This window comes from Apis florea, unplaced genomic scaffold (assembly GCF_048593485.1).
Source record: "Apis florea isolate Af1SG1 unplaced genomic scaffold, ASM4859348v1 contig_1767_pilon, whole genome shotgun sequence".
Classification (NCBI taxonomy): domain Eukaryota; kingdom Metazoa; phylum Arthropoda; class Insecta; order Hymenoptera; family Apidae; genus Apis; species Apis florea.
The window spans coordinates 205,949-233,900 of NW_028256473.1; the positions used below are offsets into that span (position 1 = coordinate 205,949).

Genomic DNA, 27,952 nt, shown 5'->3' on the forward strand with positions numbered 1-27,952 from the left:
TTTTAAATATTTATTTTATTTTATTTTCAACAAAAGAGACATTGGGCAAATATATTTCTGATAAATAAAAATTAATTAAATAAATAAAGATTTTGTATAAATATTATAGTTTTGAAAAAAAAACGGTTAAATTATGTAAAAATATTTCTAATATTGTGTATCACTTGTGATTGTGCATCGAAAACACTCTTTGTTTATATTGTCCATAAAATATATATACTTAAAAAGCGGCTCTAATATCTGATTAATTTAAATAATTACTTTATTTTTTAAAATAAAAATATAAAAATGTATATAAAATTGATATATAAATATGTATGTGCAATACCCTTATAATAGAAATACACAAGTATAGCTAAAAATTATACAGATTTTAAAATTCGATTTCATTCATTATATGTATGCATGTATTTAAATACGAAACACGAATCTTTAATTTATGTACGTGAATACCATTCACATGAATACACATAATAAATCAAAATTGGATTTGATAATAACTAATTAATAATTTCACAAATAAGTTTAAACAAAAAATTGTTTATTATAATATATAATTAGTAATTTTTATTTTACATACTTTTTGAATGAATATATTAATATATTTATATTGCGCAATATACAATATACAAATATATATTTTTTTATACACAATGAAAGATTTTAAATTATTATTTTTTATACTATACAATTGATTTGTATTTTAATTTTTTCAAAATATATAAATAGTTTTTTTTACTAAATTGTGTTTTCTTTCTTATCCTTTGAAAAACTTATTTTTCATTTATGAAGATATTATTACAAATAATTAATATTATAATATAATATAATATAATTAATATAATATAATATAATATAATATAATATAATATAATATAATATAATATAATATAATATAAAATAATTATATTATATATTAATTATATAATAAAAATATTTCTTCTACTAACTAGTTAATAATATTATATAGATATCTTTTAAAAAGATCACTAATGTTTATCTATTGTGTGCCTGGATTATATTGCTCATATTCTTGCAATTCTGCAAGATCTTTCTTTCCAAAAGGTGGAGGTCCAATTAATGCTTCTATATCTTTATATGTCAAAGTTTCTTTTTTTAAAAGAGTTTCAGCTAACTATATGTAAGATAAAAAAATTTATTAGATAATGATTTATTAGATATTTTTTTGATTTATTATTTTATTTAATATATTTATTAATAATCATACGTACTGTTATCAGTTTATCTTTATTATCTTGTAATAATTTTTCAGTCGTTTTATATGCTTCGATTATTATTCTTCGTACCTCCGCATCCATTAAACTTCCTAACTTTTTACTATATGGTTTTTTAGTTCTCTAAAATTAAAAAATAAATTAAATAAAAAATATTAATTAATAATATATTAGTATTTTAAAAATATTAAATATATTTATATTTTGTACCATAGTTGTTAATTCTCTATCAAAAGAAACTAAACCCACATTAGGACTCATTCCAAATTGTTGAACTTGACAATATGCCATTTCCGTTACTTTTTCTAAATCATTTTGTGCACCAGTTGAAATTTTATTAAACATTATACTTTCAGCAACTCTACCACCTAATAATACACACATACGTTCAAAAATATGTTCTGAACTTTGAAGTTTCAGATTTGAATCGGAAAATTGAGAAAAACCCAAACGTTTATTTGTTCTTGGTACTACAGTTATTTTAATTAAAGGATTTGCACGTTCCAATAACCATGCCGTTAATGCATGACCGGCTTCATGATAAACAATAACTTTTTTCTCAGAAGGTGTTAATGTACTAGATTTTTTTATTGAGCCACCTAATATTTTATCAATTGCATACATGAGGTCATTATTGTCAACTTTAATCTTTTTTTCACTTGCTGCATGCAATGCAGCTTCATTACAAACATTTGCTATTTCAGCTCCTGAAAGAAAAGAAATATTGTTCAAAACAAAAAAATTAAAATAATTTAAATAATTCAATAATTGTACATACCGCTAAAACCAGGAGTAAGATGAGCTAAATATTTAGAATATTTTATTGGTTTGTCTTCCAATGATAATGACTGAAGATGATATTCAAAAATTTGTCCTCTCTCTTCTAAAGTAGGAAGATCAATTAAAATATGTCTATCAAATCTACCACATCTTAATAAAGCTTTATCTAAAACTTCTGCTCTATTTGTTGAAGCCAAAATAATAATATCCTTTGCTGCTATCATTCCATCCATTTCTACTAAAAGTTGATTTAGTGTTCTCTCTGATTCAGGATTAGTAAATTCACTGAATGAATCTGATCGTTTTTTGCCTATTGCATCAATTTCATCTATGTAAATAATACTAGGAGCTCTTCAAAAACAAATAATATGAAAAATTAGTTTAATTATAGTAATAATAATTATTGTTTCTTCCAATGATAACAATAATAATAATAAAACCTTTTTTTTGCTTCTGTAAATAAATCCCTGACACGTGCTGCACCTAATCCACCTATTAATTCAGTAAATTCAGATCCATTCATTGATAGAAATGGAACATTTGATTCAGTTGCAACAGCTTTAGCTAAAAGTGTTTTACCACAACCTGGTGGTCCTAAGAGTAAAGCTCCTAGAGATAAATTAATTAAATTGTAACATATTTAAAAGGAATTATAGATTTTTAAATTATAAGAATTCTAAATACCTTTTGGTACTTTAGCACCAAGTTTTGTATATCTTTCAGGATTTTTAAGGTAATCAACAAATTCCATTACTTCTATTTTGGCTTCTTTTAAACCAGCTACATCTTTAAAACGAACACCTTTACCAGAAAAAGGTTCCACTAATGTATATTTTGCCTTATTTATAGAAGTAAAATTATTAAATTTCTTTCTTATCATTGGATGAAAGAAAGGTAAAAAAATTATAGCAAATATTAACAATGTTTTAAATAATTCTGATACAGCTAGTCTCTCATTCATATGAATATATCTAATTGAAATGCCATCCTCTAAAAATTAATAAATCAATATATTTTGATATGATTTAAAATTAAATTATATTTAAAATTAAAGTAGTAAAGTATATTCTCGTTATACCCATTCTAATTCCAATGCGTTTTTCTAATGCTCTAATTTTTTCTTCAATATTTTTTATGTCAGGGACATCATAGAATTGAAGACGTCTAAAAATATATCTTCCTTTATATGTAGCACCTCTTCTTATTGTAGCTTCTACATAACTTGGATAAATCATAATTTCTTGAACTTGACCTTTTAAAAGCACTTCATTTATAAAATCATTCCAATGTATTACTACAACCTGGCATAAAATAATAATCCAATAAGTAATTATACAAATTACAAATTATTTTAATTGATAATAATTTATTTATGAACTTACAACATTCTCAACGAATCCAGAAAACATAACATAGTATATTGAAAATGCAGTTAAAAAGATTAACATTTTGAAAAATAACATATTAAATTCATTGGATTTTTTGGGATCTTTACTAGAATCATCAGCAGATTCATTGGATGTTCGTTGATTTTTATCAGAAGTTGTACTAAAACTTCTTCTATTACACAATTTTGAAAAATAAATTTTAAAATACTCATTTTTTGAAAATAATGATTGTATTTCGGATAATTCCTTATGTTTTATTTCACATAACTAAAAAAACGTTTTCTCATAATTCATCATTTTATAACATAAAATTAAATTACTTAAATATATTTACCGAATGTGATAATGGGAAACATAACCTATTCATGTGATTGTGAAAATTATAATTTGTAGAGAAGGCATTAAATACCTCATGTTTTTTTAAATTACATTTAAATAAATATCCAAGAATTTTTCGAAAAACGACATATTGTCGTTTTGAATATATTACAGAATTTTGCATATTATATCATGCAATATAAAATCACGTGTAAATCTAATAACATCTCCACTTTAATACATCTAATTACAGATTTTTTGTAAATAATTTAAATAGTATATTGTAGTATATTGGCAATATTTCAACATTCAATATAACTGTCTAATCCTAATTTATATCATAGATACATTATGAAAGATAAATTTATATTAAAGCACATTAGTAAATAGTTCTAAAAAAGAAACCATGAAAAAAATGTATCCAATAACATCATGTACATGATCTCTACTTATGCGCCAAGATTGAATATAGACAAGAAGAGCAAATAGTGGGAGAAAAATAAAAATAAAGTAAAAAGATTGACAGTCTATATCTATTCTATATCTTCTTTCTTTTTTCTATTTGTTTTCTTTGTCTATATTATATTTACTTTACAAAATATACAGCAAACTGTTATTGATTAATAATCTGAAAAATCTTAAATCATCGATATTTATCTTACATAAATACTTTATAGTTTATAACAATGATATGTATAAATAAATATATTTAAATAAAAAAATCTTACAAATTAATGCTATTTTCCTGTATACTATAATAAAAAATATTAGCGAAATTTTTAATTTACAAATAATTTAACTAATAAATAAATATCTACCATCTGTAACAATCAAAAAATTTATGAAACAATCCAATATATGTAATGTATAGAAATATCAAAAGATGTATCAAAGAAATTATTTATAAAAATCTTCATTTCGTTTATTAATTTTTATGATTAAAATAAATAAAACTCTAGCATATTTAAACAATTCTTTTTATTAATAATATGTAAGAAATTTTATTTGTCAAACCAAAAATATACAATAAAATATACATTTATGAAACATATAAAAATAAATTATTTTAACATCATCCACTGTCATGTTATATCAAGAAATACCTACAAATGTTTATAATTACAATAGAAGATAGAAAAAATGATCTAGCTGTTTTTTCCTTCAACTTTTTAAATAAATTAATTCAATTGAAAGTATATTATGAACATAAACATTTTTCCAAATTGTAAGCAGAGGATGCAAAATATTCCATTGTATTAGTTTTCGATATTTTTTACTAGTTTATCCTCAATCTATAACGCAATAATAATAAATGCATATTTATTGTATAATATTTGAAATTTAAACGATTCAAATATTTATGATTTATAATAATAAAGCCATTCTTAACTGCACCCTCATAAATTAATCTAAAAAATATTTATATAAACTTATGTATATACGAATAATACATCAAAATGAATATTTATTTATAAACATATATATACACTTTTCAAATAAATATATTACTTCAAGAATATTTTTTCATCATTATTTCTTTTTACGCACTCTTTATTTACTCTTGTATAAATAAAACTTAAATTATACTATTACTTTAATTTTTTTGATTCTAAAAGTATATTTTGTCCATGAGATAGATAAGGAATAAAACAGTTTCGACGATCAACGCCATCTCGCGTTTGGATCACCGAAGCTCCGACTTGTTACTAGCATAGCAGAATATGCAAGGAGGTATACTCATCCGCGTGACGTCACAGACAAGGAACGCAACATTGTGCGAGAAGGATAGAAACATTTTCGCGCCAATTCGAATACGCCATATTGACAATTAATTAATTATTCATTTTCTAGTCAAAATTTTGGCACTTTCAAGATCGCATCTAAAAGCTGGTATTCCAAGCAAGTTTCTCGTATCAATTTTAATATAAAATTCTTTGTCAATTATTTTTTAATTATTTATTAAATGAATTTATTAATATGGTCTTTGAATTGGCGCGAAAATATTTCTGTCCTTCTCGCACAATGTTGCGTTCCTTGTCTGTGACGTCACGCGGATGAGTATACCTCCTTGCATATTCTGCTTTGCTGGTAATAAGTCGGAGCTTCGGTGATCCAAACGCGAGATGGCGTTGATCGTCGAATTATTTAAATCGTTATCTTATCTTATGGTCTAAATGTACATATTTGAATATTCAAAGGATAAATTGAAGTGTAATATTTATCTTTATAATAAATGGAAAATTATTTAATTGAGAATCTTGGATAGTGCAAAAAGGAATAATTTTCATAGACTCATATATATTCGAAAAATATAAGTACTGTAATACAATCTCTAAAAAAAAACATATATTATGATGACAAAATATTATAAAATCTTTCTCTGTAGAATTCTTTTCTTTTTTTATTTTTAACAGGACCAAAATTATAGACCGGTCTAATTATATATATGTCTTGTCATTTTTATATTTTTATACATTTTTTATATATTTTATATATCTTCCTACTGGAAATATTATAAAAATTTAAAGAATCGAATTTATAAAGTTGAATATAAAATATGTAAGAGGTGAATATAAAATAGATACATATATTGAATTCCATGATTAATGTTAAATGAAATGATGAAAAAACCTTTTTTTTTTTAAGTATAACATCTGAAAAGATAAGAATACAAATAAGTATAAAAGATAAGTAAAAATAAAATATATATATTATGTAATATATATGATACCTCAAAGAGTTGTGTTTGTAAAAAGAATATATAAAAGAATATATAAAATAATATATAATATATAAAAATATATAAAAGATATCAAATTATCAAAATTACATAATTAAGTAATATTAAAATGATGAAAAAATATTTTTTTTTCTTGAAGTTTGATACCTGCAAAAATAAGTATGTAAAGAAGTATGTAAATAATATATAAAAGATAAATAAATTCAAAGAAAAATTTAGTATATTACTTCTTTATGTATTATATTCTGTTGATGCAAAATTATAAAATTCTCAAGATATTCGAAAATTTTAAGATTTCAAGAAAAATTTTACATGTCACTTCTTCTCACATTCTTCAGAAATTATATTCTTATAAATCATGATATTCTTATGATCATGAATATTACTGGATGTTTAAAATTTTTCAGCCAAATTGCAGGAAAAATTTCATCTCTTATTTCGTGTCTTTTCTGAAAATTAGAATATAGAATGTAGAATTATGTATTAGAATGTAGAATTAGAATTTAGATTATATTATATATTAAATGTATGTAATGTATATAAGACATATGAAAAAAATATGAAATATTACAATGTTTTTTATTGTTCAGTAACTTTCCTGTTCCACACAATTTAAAATTAAATCAGCAACATTTTAATTACTATCTTGTTTTGAGATAAAATATAATCATCTTTTTGCTATTTTCATTTCTTTTTTTTTTTGTTCTATCCAAAAAAGAAAAAAATCTAAAAAAATTTTAAAAATAGCAATTTATTATATTAAACATATCATTTATTTATCGGCCATAAATTTGAATCAAAAGTCACCTAAAACATAAAAGAGATCATTTTTATTCTGTTAATTTTTATATTTTCATTACATCATAATTCAACAATAATAAAATTTAAAAATTGTTATTAATATATTTTTTTGATGTTTTTAAAGAAATTAAATTTCCCTCATAGTTTTACATAAATTAATTTAATAATTAAAATAGGATTAAACATACCTTAAAAAATACATTGTAAAGATTCAGCAATTAGGATAATTTTTTTAATTTTTATACACATGTTATAGTTTTAATAATGAAGTAGTAATAATGAAGTCATTCCATTCCAATTAAATATATCAACAGGTTGAATTTAAATCACATTTACTTAATAATTACTGTGAAAAGTATGATATATTAATCTAAAGCTAGTTTTAATTATAAAACTAACCAAAAAAAAAAAAAGAAAAAAATACACTGTCTTTATTGATTTATTAATATAAATAATGTACTTACATTTTTCGAAATGTTTTTGCGAAAATATTTTTCATTTATTATTTCTTTTAACGCTATTCTAGATTCTCAATTAAATAATTTTTCATTTATTATAAAGATAAATTTAACATTAGACTTCTTCAATTTATCCTTTGAATATCCAAATATGTATATTTTGTCCATGAGGTAGATAAGGAATAAAACAATTTCGACGATCAACGCCATCTCGCGTTTGGATCACCGAAGCTCCGACTTGTTATTAGCATAGCAGAATATGCAAGGAGGTATACTCATCCGCGTGACGTCACAGACAAGGAACGCAACATTGTGCGAGAAGGATAGAAACATTTTCGCGCCAATTCGAACACGCCATATTGACAATTAATTAATTATTCATTTTCTAGTCAAAATTTTGGCACTTTCAAGATCGCATCTAAAAGCTGGTATTCCAAGCAAGTTTCTCGTATCAATTTTAATATAAAATTCTTTGTCAATTATTTTTTAATTATTTATTAAATGAATTTATTAATATGGTCTTTGAATTGGCGCGAAAATGTTTCTGTCCTTCTCGCACAATGTTGCGTTCCTTGTCTGTGACGTCACGCGGATGAGTATACCTCCTTTCATATTCTGCTATGCTGGTAATAAGTCGAAGCTTCGGTGATCCAAACGCGAGATGGCGTTGATCGTCGAATTATTTAAATCGTTATCTTATCTTATGGTCTAAATGTACATATTTGAATATTCAAAGGATAAATTGAAGATGTAATATTTATTTTTATAATAAATGAAAAATTATTTAATTGAGAATCTTGGATAGTGCAAAAAGGAATAATAAATGAAAAATATTTTCGTAGAATCATATATTGCCATTAATTATTTATTAACGATTAACACGTTATACGTTTCCATATATCGGTGACGTTGTATTGAAAACTCATTAATTACTCGATTTCTAGCAAAAATTTCGGCACTTTTAAGATTGCATTTAAAAGTTAAAACTTCAAGCATGTTTCTCGTATCAAGTTTAATGTAAAATTCTTTGTCATTAATTATTTATTAACAATTAACGCGACACGTTTTCTGATACATCAATGAAGCCATATTGAAAATTAATTAATAACTCTTTTTCTAATCAGAATTTGGATACTTTTATGATAATATCTATAAACCAAAAGTTCAAGCAAATTTCTTGTATCAATTTTAATATAAAATTCTTTATCATTAATTATTCATTAACGATTTTTACGGAAAATTTCGTAATCACAAATCCTCGCTTTGTAATCCAATTAAAAATAATTATTCATTTAAACATTAACAAAATTATAAATAAAATTTAAAATAGCAAATGAAAGAATATTTCATATGTATAAAATTATATTGAAAAATAAATTTATATTAATGAAAAATTAATGAAAAATTTATTGTGTCATGATCGATTCGATACATTCATTAATCAAAAAACTAAAAAGAATTTATTTTTGATTTGATAAGAAAAATGTCTGAAATAATTTGTCTCTATCTGTAAAATGCGACTTTAAAATTTCATAAATTTTTTACTAGACATTTTTTTTATTTTAAGTAATTATGCTATTTGTAATATGGCAAAATAGACAGAAGTAAAACAATGTAATGATCTGTATAAAAATTAAAAAAAATATAGATAAATATTTAAAAAATATATTTAATTATTACAATTTATTATTCTATGTATTACATATATTAGTTTTTTTTATATATTATTTTTGCATACATTTTATACTTAAATCAATTCTAGTGTATGCTGTAAGAATTTAATCTACTAATTGGACTATCAATTATTCTACAAAAAGTAGAAAATTTTTATTTAAAAAATATACAATTGTACCATTAATACAGCTATAACTAAGTAATCTCTAAAAAAGAATATAGTATGATGTAAGAATTTATAAAATATTATAAAATCTTTCTTTGTACAATTCTTTTCTTTTCTTTTTTTTTTTTTTTAACAGGACGAAAATTATTGACCGGTCCAGTTATAGGCTTATATATTTCTATATTTTCATATTTCTTATATATTTTATATATTTTCTTACTGAAAATATTATAAAAGCTTAAAGATCTAAATTTGTAAAAATATAAAGTTGAATATAAAATATGTAAGAGGTGAATAAGTAGATACATATATTGCATTCTATGGTTAATGTTAAATAAAATAATGAAAAAACGTTTTTTTTTAAGAAGTATGACATCTGAAAAGATAAGTATAAAAATAAGTATAAAAGATAATAAAAATATAATATAAATAAAAATATAATATATATTATGTAATATATATGATACCTCAAAGAGCTGAGTTTGTAAAAAGAATGTATAAAAAAGATATTAAATTATCAAATTATATAATTAAGTATGTTAAAATGATGGAAAAAAAATTTTTTTTAAACTTGATACCTGTAAAAAAGGTATGTAAAGATTAATAAGATATAAAAGATAAATAAAATATGAAAAATAAATAAATTCAAAGAAAAATTTAGTATATCATCTCTTTATGTTGATGCAAAATTGCCAAATTTTCAAGATATTCAAAAATTTCAAGATTTCAAGAAAAATTTCACATACTTCTTCAATTATATTCTTCTAATATAAAATTAGTCATGAATATTATTTCTACCAAATTGCTAAAAAAATTTCATCTCTTATTTCGTATCTTTTCTGAAAATTAAAAATATATTATATATGATATAATGTATATGGGACATATGAAACAAAAAATATGAAATATTGCAATGTCTTTTGTTGTTCATTAACTTTCCTGTTCCATATAATATAAAATTAAATCAGTAACATTTACTGTTTTGTTTTGAGATATAATTACCTTTTTGCTATTTTCATTTCTTCTTTTTTTTTGTTTTATCCTAGTTATATCCTTTATATCCTTATTATATCTTTTATATCCTTTGTTATATGCTTTCTAAAAAAGAAAAAATCTAAAAAAGTTTTAAAAATAATAATTTATCGTATTAAAAATGACATTTATTTATTGGCTATAAATTTCAATTAAAAATCACCTAAAAGAGATCATTAATTTTTATTCTATTAACTTTTATATTCATTACATCATAATTTAACAATAATAACATTTAAAAATACTTACTATTAGAATACTCTTTTGATGTTTTTAAAGAAATTAAGTTTCCTTTATAGTTTTACATGAATTAATTTAATAATTATTAGACATACCTTAAAAAATACATTGCAGATTCAACAATCAGGATAATTTTGTTAATTTTTATACATATGTTAAAGTTTTAATAATGAAGTAGTAATAAGTCATTGCATTTCAATTAAATATATCAACAGGTTGAATTTAAATCACATTTACTTGATACTTAATGTGAAAAATATGATATATTAATCTAAAGCTAGGTTTAATTATGCATCTAACCAAAAAAAATAATATATATTGCATTTGTGGATTTATTTACATAAATAACGTACTACAGTACTTACATTTTTTGAATATATATGACTCTACGAAAATATTTTTCATTTATTATTCCTTTTTGCACTATCCAAGATTCTCAATTAAATAATTTTCCATTTATTATAAAGATAAATATTACACTTCAATTTATCCTTTGAATATTCAAATATGTACATTTAGACCATAAGATAAGATAACGATTTAAATAATTCGACGATCAACGCCATCTCGCGTTTGGATCACCGAAGCTCCGACTTATTACCAGCAAAGCAGAATATGCAAGGAGGTATACTCATCCGCGTGACGTCATAGACAAGGAACGCAACATTGTGCGAGAAGGACAGAAACATTTTCGCGCCAATTCAAAGACCATATTAATAAATTCACTTAATAAATAATTAAAAAATAATTGACAAAGAATTTTATATTAAAATTGATACGAGAAACTTGCTTGGAATATCAGCTTTTAGATGCGATCTTGAAAGTGCCAAAATTTTGACTAGAAAATGAATAATTAATTAATTGTCAATATGGCGTGTTCGAATTGGCGCGAAAATGTTTCTGTCCTTCTCGCACAATGTTGCGTTCCTTGTCTGTGACGTCACGCGGATGAGTATACCTCCTTGCATATTCTGCTATGCTAGTAACAAGTCGGAGCTTCGGTGATCCAAACGCGAGATGGCGTTGATCGTCGAAATTGTTTTATTCTTTATCTATCTCATGGTCAAAATATACATATTTGGATATTCAAAGGATAAATTGAAGAAGTCTAATGTTAAATTTATCTTTATAATAAATGAAAAATTATTTAATTGAGAATCTAGAATAGCGTTAAAAGAAATAATAAATGAAAAATATTTTCGCAAAAACATTTCGAAAAATGTAAGTACATTATTTATATTAATAAATCAATAAAGACAGTGTATTTTTTCTTTTTTTTTTTTTTGGTTAGTTTTATAATTAAAACTAGCTTTAGATTAATATATCATACTTTTCACAGTAATTATCAAGTAAATGTGATTTAAATTCAACTTGTTGATATATTTAATTGGAATGACTTCATTATTACTACTTCATTATTAAAACTATAACATGTGTATAAAAATTAAAAAAATTATCCTAATTGCTGAATCTTTACAATGTATTTTTTAAGGTATGTTTAATCCTATTTTAATTATTAAATTAATTTATGTAAAACTATGAGGGAAATTTAATTTCTTTAAAAACATCAAAAAAATATATTAATAACAATTTTTAAATTTTATTATTGTTGAATTATGATGTAATGAAAATATAAAAATTAACAGAATAAAAATGATCTCTTTTATGTTTTAGGTGACTTTTGATTCAAATTTATGGCCGATAAATAAATGATATGTTTAATATAATAAATTGCTATTTTTAAAATTTTTTTAGATTTTTTTCTTTTTTGGATAGAACAAAAAAAAAAAAGAAATGAAAATAGCAAAAAGATGATTATATTTTATCTCAAAACAAGATAGTAATTAAAATGTTGCTGATTTAATTTTAAATTGTGTGGAACAGGAAAGTTACTGAACAATAAAAAACATTGTAATATTTCATATTTTTTTCATATGTCTTATATATATTACATACATTTAATATATAATATAATCTAAATTCTAATTCTATATTCTAATACATAATTCTACATTCCATATTTTAATTTTCAGAAAAGACACGAAATAAGAGATGAAATTTTTTCTGCAATTTGGCTGAAAAATTTTAAACATCCAGTAATATTCATGATCATAAGAATATCATGATCTATAAGAATATAATTTCTGAAGAATGTGAGAAGAAGTGACATGTAAAATTTTTCTTGAAATCTTAAAATTTTCGAATATCTTGAGAATTTTGCATCAACAGAATATAATACATAAAGAAGTAATATATTAAATTTATCTTTGAATTTATTTATCTTTCATATTTTATTTATCTTTTATACCTTATGTATATACTTCTTTACATACTTATTTTTGCAGGTATCAAACTTCAAGGAAAAAAACATTTTTTCATCATTTTAATACTACTTAATTATGTAATTTTGATAATTTAATATCTGTTTTATATATTCTTTTTACAAACTCAACTCTTTGAGGTATCATGTACATTACATAATATATATATTTTATTTTTACTTATCTTTTATACTTATTTGTATTCTTATCTTTTCAGATGTCATATTTAAAAAAAAAAAACATTATTACATCATTTTATTTAATATGAATCATGGAATTCAATATATGTATCTATTTTATATTCTTCTCTTTACGATAATTAAGAATTTTTATATTAAAATTGATACGAGATATTTAGTTGGAATTTCAACTTTCATGCAATCTTAAAAGTGTCTAAATTTTGACTAGAAAATGAATAATTAATCTATTGTCAATATGATGTATTCGAATTGGCGGGAAAATGTTTCTATCCTTCTCGCACAATGTTGCGTTCCTTGTCTGTGACGTCACAGGAATGAGTATACCTCCTTGCATATTCTGCTATGCTAGTAACAAGTCGGTGTTTCGGTGATCCAAACGCGAGATGGCATTGATGGTCGAAACTATTTCATTTCTTGTATCTTATGGATATAATATGAATAAATTCTCCCAGGATCAAAGGATTTAATGCATTGGATAAAGTATAATTTAAATGTTATATGCACAAGAATAAACAAAGAATAGGTTATAAGGAATAATAAGTAGAAAATATTTTTTTGAAGAAATAGATTTATTTCAAAAATATATATGTTATACATGTGTAAGAAAATGTTTATTTAAATGTATTATTTATATAAATTATATATAAATATTGTTTTTTAACTTATTTCATGCATTATGTGATTAAAATTATTTTTATATTAGAAATAAATCATATACATTTTTACAATAAATATTCATTTATTATTATTATGTTTCAGATTGAGTAGGAGCAATTAAAAATATTATATGTGTTATATGTATTATTATGTATCATACATACATAAGATATTAAGTATGATGTATCGATTATATTTAACTGTTAAAATTTTGAACAAAACATAAATAGAAATAGAAAAACTGTTTTTTGTATTTTATGTATACAATTTTGAAATAATTATAATTTTGAAATTCTTCATGTATGTATAATCTAATTGTACTTGCTAAATGAATTTGAAAATTTTGAGGAGATTACATCATTTTATTCTATATCATTTATTCTAATTATAAATATTTGTAAGTATTAACAAACATTTATATTTATATATACCATAATAAGTAATAATAAAATTATAAGAGAATAATTTTATGCCTTTTACGCTCTTGTTAAGTTAATGATCTTTAATCATAATTCAGCGCCGATAAATGAACATGACGAATTCGGTTGAAAAAATTACGTTATAAGAATTGTTATAGTACACTAATGTAATTACAAGAAAATAGCGGTATGAAAGCGGCAAGAAAAATAATTTCATTTCAGAATCATAACGAATGAAATGCTTAAACATTATTTGTAAAATGTATTTAGCTGATGATTTAAATAGATAAAAAGATAAAATAATAAGGCTTCTTCAGAGTGATAAAAAATATGCAAATATTACACATATACATATTTTTATATATTCCATATATTTTTACATTACATGTGTATTTTTATCTTTTATCGGATAAAATTTTTTTTACAAATCAATAAAAAGAATTGCTTAAATATACTGGAATTATATTTAATTTCAATCACAAAAATTGATAAATAAAATCAATAGATTTTAAAAATAATTCCTTTTATAAATATTGCCATGCATTATATGTATTTATCGTATTGTATTCATAATTAATTGCTATTAATAACAGATAGATTCAAATATAAATTGAATTATTCATAAATTAAAATTGTATTTTTTATTACAAGCCAATAAACACAATATAAATATATATAAATTTGAATTTTTTTTAAATTCTTTTGGAAATATGTCTTTGAAATTCAAAACATACCGCTAATATTCTATTCTTATTTTATTTAATCAATCTTTGAAGAGATTTTCTTAACACTTCAGAGATGGCGTTGATTTCTTTATTCTTCTCTCATTTCCTCTTCTTATTTGTTCTGCGAAATGCCCCGATATCCGATATATTATCTTTCTTGCATAATTTATTAATAAATAATCTTAAGAACTTTAAATCGTCCATGTTTTCTTATCTCTTTTATCTGTTGTATTAAAGTTTAAAATTTTATAAAAAAAATGATAATTTATAATAATAATAATAATTTTATAAAAAAATGATCATTGCGTTATAACAAAACAATCCATTACGTATAACGCATAAAAATATTTATGAGAGAATATATATATATAAAAAAAAAATTATTATATAAACGACTATTTTATTCACTTTATCAACTTTTGTGATTGGATTAAATATAATTATTAATTTCTATATTTAACATTCGGAATCGATATTTTTGGAAATGGGGCACAAAATCCCATTATATGTTAGGCATATTTTGTACACGAAAATTTAGGCAACATTATCTCGCTTCTCTATCAATTTTCATTATCCTCTATATCGATTTTCTTGTCCCTTTTCAATCGCGCGCTTTTACGGTTACTTTACATTTTTTTTCTTTCATTTTTTTTTTTTTTTTTTTTTTTTTTATTATTTTCCTTTTTTACCGGTCCGCTACCTTTCTCCACGGTATTGTTGCTTCCCCTCAGAAACGGCGAAAAATCGACGGAACCACTAATTGGTTCTGTCAATCCTATAGAGGGGACTCACACGTTGATGGGCTATGTCGGCTTGAAAAGGAAAGGATAGAAGAACGTTGAAACGACGAAGCATGGGTCACGTCGACCGGAAAGATCCGTTACGGGAATACAACGTTCCGGGAGAACAACTTTCATTACAGTTGCATGCCTTTTTTGCTTCGTTCATTCGTTTTTTCATTTTTCCTTTTTATTTCCCCCTTTTTTTTTTTTGTATTTTTCTGCTCGTTTTATCATCGAATTTTCTACCTTTTTTTCTAAAAGCGCGATTTGCCGCGATACTTGTTCATAGTATTCGGACGCGTTTCGACGCTTCGACGCTATGACGTTCAAACCAACGTCCCTGTAGAGAACACGAGATTTTTTTTTCACTCATTGAAACGTTAAATCAGAGAACGATCGACCATCAAAGAACTTTTACACACTTTTGTTACAATTTTCTTTTACATTGAAAAACACAATGGATATGTAAACCTATTTTGCCACGAGATAGAACAAGATTAAAGATTTAAAAACAAATTTTTTTCTATTTTTCTATTTTACTCTTAATGTTATATACCGTATAACATTACGAGTCATTCGATTGAAGAAATCGAGGAATATTAAAAAATTGTTGTAATATTTGACTTGGATTTTATTGCATAGTGCCGAACGATTCCACGCGTAAATACGTAATTTCGTTTATAACATTCGGATTTTCTGTTTCCATACCAAAATCATAAATTTCGCTGATGAACATTAAATCGATCGTTAATTGCTATATGATATTCAATATATAATTTCTGATTATCGATTAATTTATTTATATTTTGCTTACTAATTGTTAATTAGAAAATAAAAATACACTTTATGTTACTCGTTAATCGTCGTTAATCATACTCGCGTTTCAACGTTTTTTATATTTCTTTTTTTCGTATTTTCTCTAAACGGTGAGTTTTTGGTAATGAAAAAGGAAAATGGTAGCTTATATACGATAAAAAGTCAAAAATTTTGCCAATCGATGGAACTTGAAATTTTAACGAATAATCCATTGATTCCATTGATCGGTAAAATTGAAAAATTCCCTGATTTTCTGACTTAACCGACTTAACAACGATCTTTGCATTCACTGGAGTTCTAGTCAAACGATGCATCTATGATTCTATAATTTTTTTTATTTAGAAAAATAAATAGCACGCGAACTCCAATTTATTTACCATCTAAATTATCTACTATCCAAAAAAAAAAAAAAAATTTTTTTTTCTCACATTAACGACAAATGACTAATTTACGTTATACTTATACTCGATAGTAAAAACTTACAAGTTCTTATTCTACAATTTCTAAGTTTAAGAAGCAAATGATACATCTACGAGAACGATAATAAGCTAAATGTTAAATCAGTTCTTATCCGGTAAAAAAAAGATTTTTACTATTTCTGCTTATTATACGCTTGATACTCTTCGAATACAAAATAGAACGCACAAACTTTACAATACGGCGAAAATAAAATGTATTTTCTTCAAAAAGTCTCGAAGATTAAAATACGAGTTTTACAGTTTCGCAAAAATATCTTTACACAAGTTTCGACTACGATTCCTTCACGTGCAACATCCTACATCCATCGATTTCACATCGTTCGTGTGAACGTACACGCGCGTACTACACACACACACACGCACACACATACACACACACATAAGAAGTCAGTATTGTTCCATTTTCGTGTTGGATCGGGCAACAGCCAGCCGGCTGGATGATGACTCGATAGGGTAGATCGATGTTGTGTATCGCGAATCGAATCGGGTGAATCGATGATCTTGGAGGATTCGTGTTTCGTCAATCTCGTAGAGTTCGATGGATCGATCATTGCACCTCGCAAACGAAAAAGGTCTCGAAACTGCACGGACTGTCGTTCCACTTCAATCCCTTCCCATCCCTGTTCCACAGCTCGAGGCAGTGTTCTTCCTCACCGTTCTCGTATCTGTAACCAAATGCAATCGTGAATTCACGGTGTTTTCTTTTCCTCTTCCTCGAGAATAGAACTAATCCTCGACCAACTTAGTATTTCGTTACGCTCGCTCGCGAAAAATTGCAAAAGTTTTAAAGGGAGGGACGGGGGGAGGGAGGCAATTTTTTTAACAGTGGAGGGGATACCTGAAATTATTCGGCTCGCCCACGTTCCAATTTTCAAAAGTGATAGGCCTTCCATTGGCCATCCAGAAGAAAGTGCCTTCCTCGGCCTGGTCGGTACCGGAGGTCCAAAAATGCTCGTGTCCAAGGCCAAAATCCTTAATGTGCTTCTCCAGTCTGTCGTTCTCCTCCTGCGACGCTATGCTCGCCAGATGCATCCCGTGATATCGGCAATATTGAGACGCTCTGTACCAATTGGCCTGCAACCAATAAATAAAATAATTCGCATTTCAAAATCATTTTATCTTATCTTATGTTTGTTGATACAAAGATATGATTTTTCTCGTCTCTATGTTAATTTTTCCAGGGATAAAATTAATCAAAAGTCTCGTCACGTCACGTTTAGACGTAGATGTAATAAAAAGTGAATGGAGCGAATTGATCGTACGCGATAAAGTTAGGAGAACGATAAACGTCGAAGCGAATAATATGATGCATTGATTCGAATGGTAATTTGTTATCGTAAAGTGAGATTCAATATAATTTGATGTAATTAAAAGGGACACTGGTTTGGGACATTAACAATAATTGTTCGTTAAATTATGGAGTTTGATATAACACTAGTCTTTGTACGTTTAAACCGTAGATACAATTTGCAGTATTATATGCGTGATACGCTTAATGCATTGCGTTTACGTAATTAAATTAATTGATATTTTCTTCGATTCGAAATATTCACGTTGTCAAAATGTAATACACGTAAATCCTATCGAATTAGCGATTTATCTATTAATCGCCGAAACTGACGTATCAATTTTTATCGCAATCGTATCAGTTTCACTAGTTTAATGATAAATATATTCTCTATAAAAAAAATAATGCATCTTCCTACCGTTCTTTCTAACCGTTTTAATAACTAACTCTCGTTTTGCACGCAATGCATCATTTTTTTCAACGAGAAGAACCGTCGTCGAATTTTCGCGACGCGGAGGAACTTTTTCCCCGTGGTTGAAGAAAGTCGAGTCCACGCGTCACTTTCTACGCGTGGAAACGGAGAAGAAAAGGAGGAGAATAGAGGAGGCGAAAAATCAGGCGAAAAACTCAGGCCAGAATGCAAATAAATCCCGATAAGTGGAAAATTCACTCCCCTTTTCGTGTACCATCGCAGAATAAACTACCCTTCTTTTTCTCCGTGTCGTTTACGACACCCAATCTTTTCGATATCCCGTTTCGCTTGTTATTCTTTTTCTTTTCGGATCAAATCGTATCAATGATCGATGTGACTTTGGTTTTACTCCAGTTTCCATCCCTCCTCCCTTATTTTCCTCCCCGCTAAATCGTTTTATCGCTCGAATTTTTGACGAAACCTCGAGAAATCGCCTCCCTCCCCTCCCCCTAATTTATTCCTCAATGCGGTGATCGAATTTACCGAAGAATTACCGGAGCTCGAGTCGATCCCCCCGATGAAAATACCGGTTCTTTATGGGCAGAAAGGGCAGCGCAGACGCTCGTTCCGTCTAGCAAATTACCCATGGCAATCGATGAACGTGAAAAGAATTATTCGCGATCGCGTATATACCGAGCCACCCTGTTTTCTCCCGTAATTACCCTTTTGCTTGGTGCAAAAAAAAAAAAAAAAAAAAAAGAAAGAAAAAGAAAAAAAAAACGAACGCACATCGAACGTCTATTCGAAGGTTCGATCCTCCTTTCTTTCCTCGAACAATCCGCGTTTGTTCTTTACATTTTTTTTCGAAATTGAAAGGGATCTCGAGCGTCAACTGCGATATAAGATAAAACCTATCCGATAAAATGGCTCGAAATTTGCTCGATTCTATTTCGAAGAGAAATTTTTATTTCGAGAAGATGAATATTTGTTAGGTATTTGTATCGAAATCTAACGAAATTCGAACTCTCTCTCCTCTAGAAATCTGTTTTTTCGTAGGGAGAGAAAAAAAGGCAGAGTGAGAAATTACACGTATGCAAAATACAGGAGGGGGGAGGGGAGAGGGGGGGGAAGCGTTTTAATACGATTTATTTCGACGATCTAATTAAAGCGGGGGACGAGATGCTGCGATACACCTTGGTGGATAAAAAAATACATAATATTTTTCCGTTGAAATAATTTTGCGTTATAATTATTCGTGTTTCGAGCGAATATCTCCGCCCACTTTGCACCACGTTCAATTTTATTCATAAATCGTATCTCCCTCTCCTTTTTTCGTTGTCGCCGGATACACCTTCCTCCTCCCCCCAGCATGAATTTCGCGGAGGAGGGGAAGGGGAGGCGGCACGATTCAGCGCGAAAGTACACGAGGGCAAAAACGCGAGCGTAAATCCGCATAAATTTTGCCAGCCGGCTCCATTACGGCTGGCAAATGACCACGCAACAAGCATTCCCGTATTTTACAAGCGATAGGGGAAGCGCGAAAGAAACATGGGTCTGCGACATTTGCATATTTCGTTCCCATTGAAATATTTCTAATATCGTATACCAAGCGCGCCCGTTTACGCGCCAAGGAATTTCGCTACCTCGTTTAACCAAATTGATCTGGATTTAAAACGAATCCGAGGGGGTGAAAGTACGAGAGTAGCGATTCGGATTTATCTTTTCGACTGTGTCGGAGAGATCAGATATTTGGAATAATCCGTTAATCCGGATTACAGGGTGGTTCCTGAGGCTGTTCCTCGACGAAACACACCCTCGTTCAACGCTTTGCGTCACGTCCACTCACCGTCTCGTGAAATCTTAATAACACGGTTCCCGTTTGCTCGCGATTCAAAGCGATTCGACTCGTGGAGCAATCGTAGGGAGAGAGGGAGGGAGAGGGAGTAGTTCGATCCATTTTTCGTTGGACGAAGAGGAATTCGTGGTCACGAACTGGGAGAACTCGAAGGGGTTGTAGGGTCTAGGTTAGAGGGGAACGTGTGGGTTTAAACTAGACACGAATACGCGATAAATGGGTTAATGGTACTTGCAGGCATTGATCGTCGCCGAGACGACGCTGTGTTCCTGTTTTAAAGCGGAATGGAGGCGAGGTCGCGCGTCAACCCGAGAACAAGCAAGCAAGCGAGAATCGTTGAGATTCGGGAAGAGGGGAAGAGAAGAATAAGATGATCGGTAAAAACAACAACTGTTTGCCCGTTTTCGAAAATAAAATAATAACATTTGTCGAGGAAAGATCGCGAAAGTTCCGTTTCGAGGAAGAAGGGATCAGGGAAGGAGAGGATCGCGCGATACAAAAAGCAAGGAGACGCTAGCGGAGGGGACACAGGCGAGAGCAGATCGATAACACGGGCCGGTCTGGTATTCGATGCACCGTGAAGCGAGCAAAGTTACGGGCACGGAAATAATTCGATGATGTCCGTAGCGAGGCGAGCTGGATAGATAAATCAAAGTGATCGGCAGTGGAAAGATACCTTGAAGAAGATCCCCAGATAATATCTTTTCTCGCCGAGCTTGAGCAGCGGCATGGTCCATCTGGAGGCGGCGAGGTTGGTGGTGTGCTCGTCCACGCAGTTGGGACAGTCGTCTGTGAAAACGAAAGAGAGAAGATTGAAGGTTGAAACGGAGGACGGATCGAAAGGGCGAAAAAGTAGAAGGGCCCAAGTATCGTCGGTAATAATTACGGTTTTCGCTGTATTATTTACTTTTCCACAATTTCCTTCTTCAATTCGCGTAATAGATTTCTCCGACGTTGGACGTCGTCGCGAGAGAACGCAATTACCAGCGGAGGATCGGACTCGATTCGTTACGTAAAGCGGAAAAGTGAATTCTTTTCTTGGCAGCGCGATTCGAGGAAATATCGACACCGCTGCTGCTTCGAGCAATCGTTTTACACGGCCGAAATTTCGATAAAACACCTCTATGGAAACGAGCAATTTAACTTATTAACTCGAAGAACTTGAGGATTTCGCGTCTTCGACTTTGAAAGATAGATCTTTTTGTTCTTCTCCTTAAATTCGACTTAAACTCGGTCAGAATTTAAACATCAGATTGTATTTCGGATTAATATCATCCTTTTCGGAAAATAACGCTTATTTTTTTCTTTTTTATATTATTTATTAAAGCACAATGGTGGAAAGATGGAGAAGAGAACTGTTACTTCGTAGAGAAATCAGCCTCGAAGAAAGCCTTCCGTTAACAAAGGAATGAACTTTTTAATTAGCACGAAGTTAATTAGTCTAGACGGTCGAGTTAAGATAAAAGCAGCGAATGTATCTTTTATCAAATATTTTCGTTAAAATTTAAACGGGCGTTGTTACCGGAATAAAATAAAAAAAAAAAAAAAAAAAGAACTTATTTAGGAAGAGAAAGATTCGTTTGCTAAGAAGAAACAGGGAGAGAGATTACGTATTTCGTTTTACGTAATCTCGACGACAAATTTTCGGCGCCAGATGCAATCGATCGAGGTAAATTTCACCTTCGATCACCTCCAAAGTTTCGTATCACGGAACGTAATGCTACTTTATTAAAGTTTAACGTTATGTAAATAACACGATTGCAATTTCACTTTTTCTTGTCCCTAGACACGACCATACGTCAAATTGCGAAAATATTTATTAAATACAAGTCAGTCGTTTCTTTTCGTATTAAAAGAGACGACACAAGTTTGATCACGATTACAAAAGCGTAGAAAAACCACCTCTCACCGATTAATCACCGGCCCAATCGAAGAAGAGTATCGTAGGTGAACGTGTTGGAACAAGAAGAATGCAAGAAAAGAGTCTTACGATCCGGGAGAGGGATTGGAAATTGTCGCGCTCGTGGAATCGAAGTAATCGAGCAGGGGTAACGAAAGAAAGCAAGGGAGGGAGGAGGTTGGTCGGCGAGAAGAAAAAGGAGGAGGAGCAAAAACTTCTTCTCGCTTTCGTCGCTGGACTAATTAGGACGGGCGTTCTGCATATTTTAATAATCGCTTGGTTAATCGTCGCCCCGTGTCCCCCTCCATTAATATTCAACGGATCTCTCAATAGACACCGGCCATCCCTTATTCCCACTTTTTTTTTTATCTTCGCGCGAAAACGCTCCGCCAGGGAACCTCGTCCCTTCGTAAAAATATCGTAACTAGAGTTGCAAGTTGGAATTAAATTTTAATTTTCCCGATAACGAGCGAACGTTCGTGACGAATACTTTCGATTTTTGACGAAATTCGATATTAGAAATTTGATTATCGTCAAGCAAGGGAGAGGTTTCTGGAGAGAAATTCCGGATCGATCGGTCGAATCGAAACCTACTGTTTGACCATTGTTTCGCGACGCGACGGTAAACTGGAGTCTGGATTCGAGATGCAATTTCAGATCGTTTTGGAACGATTCGAATCCTTGGTTGTGCGTCCTCGAGAGTTGATTGGATTTAGGAATAGCGTTACAGCATGGTCCGGGGCGAGTCGATTTACATTTTGATCGAGTCGCAATTTTTCTCCACATTACGATAATTATTAATTGCAGATTTTCTCGCTTAAAATTTTCCACGCGAAGTGACGAGATAAAATCTTGGCCACGAAATGCCACGTTACGCGTATACGGATTTTCGTGTCGCGAAGAAACGAAAAAGTATCGAAGGCGTGTTAGAAAATTAATGCAAACCTTGGCTACGATAATCTTTGGAGAAATCGCGGTTTCGCCCGAACACGATTCGATACACGATTCGCGTTTTCGATACAAAGCGAAGGTGAAACGAGCATGTGTGTTGTCCTTCCTTCCACGCTTTGCGATCACTTTCTACGCCACGAGAAGTAGAATCGAAAATATTAGGGAAAAATATGATCGAGTTTCTATTACGTGTAATATTTTTAACGATAAAAATAAAATTGCACCATGCTCGACCATTGTCGAATCACCGAATCGTCGAACGAAATCCTAATTCGATGATTCGTTCCAACACCGAGAATAAAATATTTCGTCGCGTTGTTATTCGTCGAATTAATTATTTACGCGAAATATGTTTAACGGTAAGCGATTTATCGCGGTAATTTATCGAAAATCACGGGCGAATCACGCCCAAACGATGCTGTATGTTAATTGGAGCGGTCGCTCGATTATCGAGCACCAGTTTGTTGTTAAACGTCGCTATCTTCGCGTGTAAAGCGATCATTAACGATCGTTAATAAGCTCGAATCTCGGAATAATTGTCGTAATTAATGAACGCGTTAGAAAAGTTGGCCGTGAACCGTCCGCCACCTATTTTGGAACACGTCCAATCATCCGCCCTATAATTTTACGACAGGCCATAAATCTGATTCACCACTCGATTATTACGATCGAGTAATGATATTAATAATAGTAAATAATCGACGATACACGATTGTCAAAACAAAATATACGTAGATTTCGAGTTTTCCTGATAGAAATTTACGCATTCGGGGGAGACAGAGATTTTTTTCCAACTCCATCGAGTATATTTATCGCGTGAAAGAAGATCGATAGAAACTGTGTGTGTGTGTGTACAATGGAAGAAGTTGTCGTGTTCGTATCGCGTACAATGATCGGAGACAACTCGAGACAACGAAACAATTGTGCCGAATTGAATCGGCGAGAAAGGAGAAAGCCGTAGGATCGCTTCGTGGGAATGGAAAAGGCAGGTTTCCATCTGACGTTAAAACAGCCGGAATCGAGTTACGGAATCGAGACGCGGAGAAACGTGTGCGAGCCGTCTCTGTTGTGCGAAACCAAAATCGTCGTCATTTTTACGAATAAGGGCGGATAAGAAAAATTCCAACTCGGTTAATAAAAAATATATATAATAAGATTTAAAACTTTCACCGAGTTTTGAAAAATGAAATGAAGACGAAGATGAAGCGTCGCAAAATTCTTTCCAACGAGATTTCACGCTGAACGAACATTTATCATACTTGTTCCCGTCAAAATTAACGATTACATAATAATAATGCGAATTTCAGCTAAGAGTGATAAATAGTCGCGACGAGGAGGAGGAAGATTAGTCGGTCGTAAACTCGTAACAACGTCAAGATTAGAAACTTGTCGAGTTAATTGGTAAAAGTCTAGCTCCTCGCTCGGGTATTTATCTCAATTTTTCGGGGGCGTTGGCAAAGACGTGCATAGACTCGTCCGGTGGAAAATTAAACGTGACGGAGGAAGGCGGTTGCTTGGTTCGAAAATTCTTTGGACAAGCGGAAGATTATTCGGGTAACCGAGTTATTCGAAAAATCGAGTTGGAAGTTTGAGTCTTTCTAAGTTTGGGTCGTCGGGCTTTGCAAAAATGTCTCTGGAATTGGAAAACTGTCTTACGCTGTTCGAGACAACACGAGTTTGGCGAGGCGAGGGGAAGAATATCGAGATAATATATTCGCGATGTAAAATTTTTCTTTCTATTTCTACTTACTTACGAGGTGATATGTGGAGAAGAAAAATATTGGAATTTTATTATATATATATCCCTATTTTTACAAATTTTATAGCATTTAAAGATATATTCGAGGATTTTTAATTTGGATTGTAACTAGGCGTGAAAAAAGAATATAGAAAAGTGAGAAAAGATTCAATTCATTGAATTTTATATTACGATTAAATTATTCGTTTTCGATTCAAATTTCGACGACGAGATACAGAATTAATTGAAATTTCATTGAAATTCCTGCGATAATCAACTCTCGACTATATTATAATATATTAGGTTACATATGAAATATTTAATTTCACAATTCTGTGAGATCATCCAGAATTCAATGGTTAAACGTTTCATTGAATAACGTTTATTATACGATTTAAAAGGCAGAGGGCGCGTGTATAAAAATGAATCACATCGAATCGAATTCGAGTGCTCTCGTTATACGAGTTTAAACTTTGATAAAACACTCCCTCCCCGTCCGTTAATTCACCGTTAATTCAGCTTTCGAAAAAAACTTACTTTATTAAAAAAAAAAAAAAAATGAATCCATGTCACGGATACGTTGATTAGTTTCGATGAAAAAACTCACTTCGATATCGTTCTCCCTCTCATCTTAACGAAATGAATTTCGCCATAACAAAAAACGTGGGCGTAACGCGATTACGCAGAGGAATTATTGGAGAAACTTGAAATAATCGGCTAGCACGACCTACTCCCTTTTATTTATTTTTATTTTATTTTATTTTCTTTTTTTTTTTTCGCATAACGGGACGGTTACGTCGAGGAGGATAGAGGCAACCGGTTCCGAAACTTTCTCCTTCGTTGCTTTTTCTTCTTCGAAGTGGAAGCGGCCGTGCGCGTGAATCCGCGATGACCTTTCGAGTCGGATAGGATAATTAAACTTCCTTTGGGGAACGAAGTGACAATCAACCGTGACATAAAAGAAACGCGGGGAAAAAAAGGAACATCTTTAACTCCCGCTCGTAAAAGATGGGAGAATAAAAATAAACACGTGTTTCTCATCAACGTGTCTAATTTACCATTGCTTCGGATATAATACCGCGTCTTTTTAATAATCGCAAATATTTCTCTCATGCATATCTTTCGCTCGAAAGATCATCTTTCCTCTTATTACGATCCTTTTATTATGGGATCCTCCAAGTATCGCTCGTCCAAATCTCCGAGATTGGGCAAAAATTGCACGTTTTCTATTCGAAGAATTCGAAAAACATTAAGCTACGAAGCACGATACAAATTTTGCCGCGTAAAAAAAAGAAAAAAAAATCTATATTTTTTACCCGAACCTTTCGGATCGCGGGTTATTTATTTTCCATTAAACGATCAACGGGGTCGTGAAAAAAAAAAAAAAAAAGAAAAACGAGGGAATCGTAATTCATCGAAGAGCAACCAGTCCCTTCTCCCTATCGATCGATTTGTTTCCCGTAAATTCTGACCCGGCCAAGATATTATCGACGGCGAGCAGAAGGCACCGTTTACCGTTTTATCCGAATGATATTCGATATCGTTCTTCCCCCCAAACACGCACACCAGAAAAACGGATACCTCGAAATTTTCGAAATTTTCGAAATTCCGATTCGAAAAAGTTTAACCAGCTTATAATCGCGATTTCGTTGCATTCGCGCGAACGAGACGCGTTGACATTTTGAACATCGCGTGGACGGCCACGTGAGAATTTTACACGCGAAGAAAGAGCGAGACTCGTCGAAACGATAAATAGAATCGCAAATGTTCGAGCGCGAGTGAGGAAAACGGTATTTTCCAATAATTTTCAACAAGGCATTGTTAAGATATGTGTATATTAATAACGAACGAGAGAAAATCTACGTGACCTTTCGAGGGAGGAGAGAACGAATCGGTTTTGAGGAGAAAAACTGAATATTTTCAATCCCTCCCCAGAAGGAATCGCGAAACTAGATGGAATGCAGTAAGAAAGTTTAAAGAGTCGCGTAATCCGAGATTACGATATTTTCATGGGAAATAAGCGTGCAGAATCGCGCGCACGTGCCTCGAAGTTTCCCCGAGGCGTGAAATTCCAATTGCGAAGGTTCGTTCACAACTTTCCCCCCTCCCAAACTCGCGATCGTCGTCCGAAAGTGATTTATCGCCGCCGAGGGGAAACGGCATAAATCCCCCAACCTTTGCACGGAACGTTCGAAAAACCAAATTGTTTATCACGTTATGTAGATTTATCCGTTTAAAGAGTCATTATTTTCTCCGAGGCTGAACCAAGGCCAAAGTGACGAAGGAAAATAAAACGATAACTCGTCCAACTTTGTCTCCAAATTTTCTTTTCGACAAGAATACAACGGAGCAACGATTCTCAAATGAGCCACGATGCAACGTTAAATGTTGTACCAGACAGACTCGATCAACGAGCATAACTCTCGTTACCATAAAAATTTTGATCCTACAACGGTCGACGAGAGAAATTGATCGTAAGTTGCTTTTCCAGTTAAGTAGGATTACTTGGTTTACTCTCGTTATCGTTTTACGAAACGTGCAAAGTATGCTGCTACTAATCCGTTAAACTTTCCCTAG

General features: G+C 29.8%; 2 protein-coding genes and 4 long non-coding RNA genes across 9 annotated transcripts in view; 2 read left to right on the forward strand and 4 right to left on the reverse strand.

The window, feature by feature from the left end:
- Positions 1 to 904: 904 nt before the first annotated feature.
- Spg7 (SPG7 matrix AAA peptidase subunit, paraplegin) lies at positions 905 to 4,201 on the reverse strand. 2 transcript variants are annotated; one of them, XM_031915572.2, is made up of 9 exons: positions 3,738 to 4,201; positions 3,398 to 3,670; positions 3,094 to 3,316; positions 2,700 to 3,005; positions 2,456 to 2,624; positions 2,014 to 2,366; positions 1,446 to 1,942; positions 1,233 to 1,358; positions 905 to 1,135 (listed from the first exon to the last, which is right to left on the reverse strand). In XM_031915572.2, the coding sequence occupies exons 1-9, from the start codon at positions 3,903 to 3,905 to the stop codon at positions 1,001 to 1,003; spliced, it is 2,250 nt and encodes a 749-aa protein (XP_031771432.2). In that variant the 5' UTR covers positions 3,906 to 4,201; the 3' UTR covers positions 905 to 1,000. The 2 variants fall into 2 exon arrangements, with proteins under 2 accessions (XP_031771432.2, XP_086764539.1); XM_086908413.1 differs by having other exon boundaries at positions 3,813 to 4,127.
- Positions 4,202 to 6,675: 2,474 nt separating this feature from the next.
- Positions 6,676 to 7,296, reverse strand: LOC147658746 (uncharacterized). The gene is made up of 2 exons (XR_015292177.1): positions 7,033 to 7,296; positions 6,676 to 6,910 (listed from the first exon to the last, which is right to left on the reverse strand). It is a non-coding gene; the product is annotated as an uncharacterized LOC147658746 (long non-coding RNA).
- Positions 7,297 to 9,510: 2,214 nt separating this feature from the next.
- On the reverse strand, positions 9,511 to 11,127 carry LOC147658747 (uncharacterized). The gene is made up of 4 exons (XR_015292179.1): positions 10,928 to 11,127; positions 10,563 to 10,658; positions 10,307 to 10,399; positions 9,511 to 9,779 (listed from the first exon to the last, which is right to left on the reverse strand). It is a non-coding gene; the product is annotated as an uncharacterized LOC147658747 (long non-coding RNA).
- Positions 11,128 to 11,828: 701 nt separating this feature from the next.
- LOC147658748 (uncharacterized) lies at positions 11,829 to 12,285 on the forward strand. The gene is made up of 2 exons (XR_015292184.1): positions 11,829 to 12,053; positions 12,172 to 12,285. It is a non-coding gene; the product is annotated as an uncharacterized LOC147658748 (long non-coding RNA).
- A 221-nt stretch (positions 12,286 to 12,506) lies between these two features.
- On the forward strand, positions 12,507 to 14,475 carry LOC147658749 (uncharacterized). Its single transcript, XR_015292191.1, has 5 exons — positions 12,507 to 12,743; positions 12,866 to 13,079; positions 13,178 to 13,293; positions 13,371 to 13,952; positions 14,113 to 14,475. It is a non-coding gene; the product is annotated as an uncharacterized LOC147658749 (long non-coding RNA).
- A 306-nt stretch (positions 14,476 to 14,781) lies between these two features.
- LOC100868721 (salivary C-type lectin 2) overlaps positions 14,782 to 27,952 on the reverse strand; it is a 69,376-nt gene continuing 56,205 nt past the window's right edge. For all 3 annotated transcript variants that reach the window (XM_086908460.1, XM_012484662.3, XM_086908452.1), the window contains 3 exons: positions 21,463 to 21,575; positions 18,070 to 18,305; positions 14,782 to 17,896 (listed from right to left, as the gene is read on the reverse strand). In XM_086908460.1, coding sequence (XP_086764586.1) covers positions 17,779 to 17,896; positions 18,070 to 18,305; positions 21,463 to 21,575 — 467 coding nt within the window. In that variant the 3' untranslated portion in view covers positions 14,782 to 17,778. The remainder of the gene's footprint in view (positions 17,897 to 18,069; positions 18,306 to 21,462; positions 21,576 to 27,952) is intronic.

Coding starts and splice junctions, on each gene's coding strand:
- Spg7 (XM_031915572.2), bottom strand. CDS start 3,905: ATGCAAAATTCTGTAATATATTCAAAACGACAATATGTCGTTTTTCGA. Junction 1,943..2,013: donor TCTTACTCCTGGTTTTAGCG/GTATGTACAATT, acceptor CTTTTCTTTCAG/GAGCTGAAATAGCAAATGTT. Junction 1,359..1,445: donor ATAGAGAATTAACAACTATG/GTACAAAATATA, acceptor TTTTAATTTTAG/AGAACTAAAAAACCATATAG.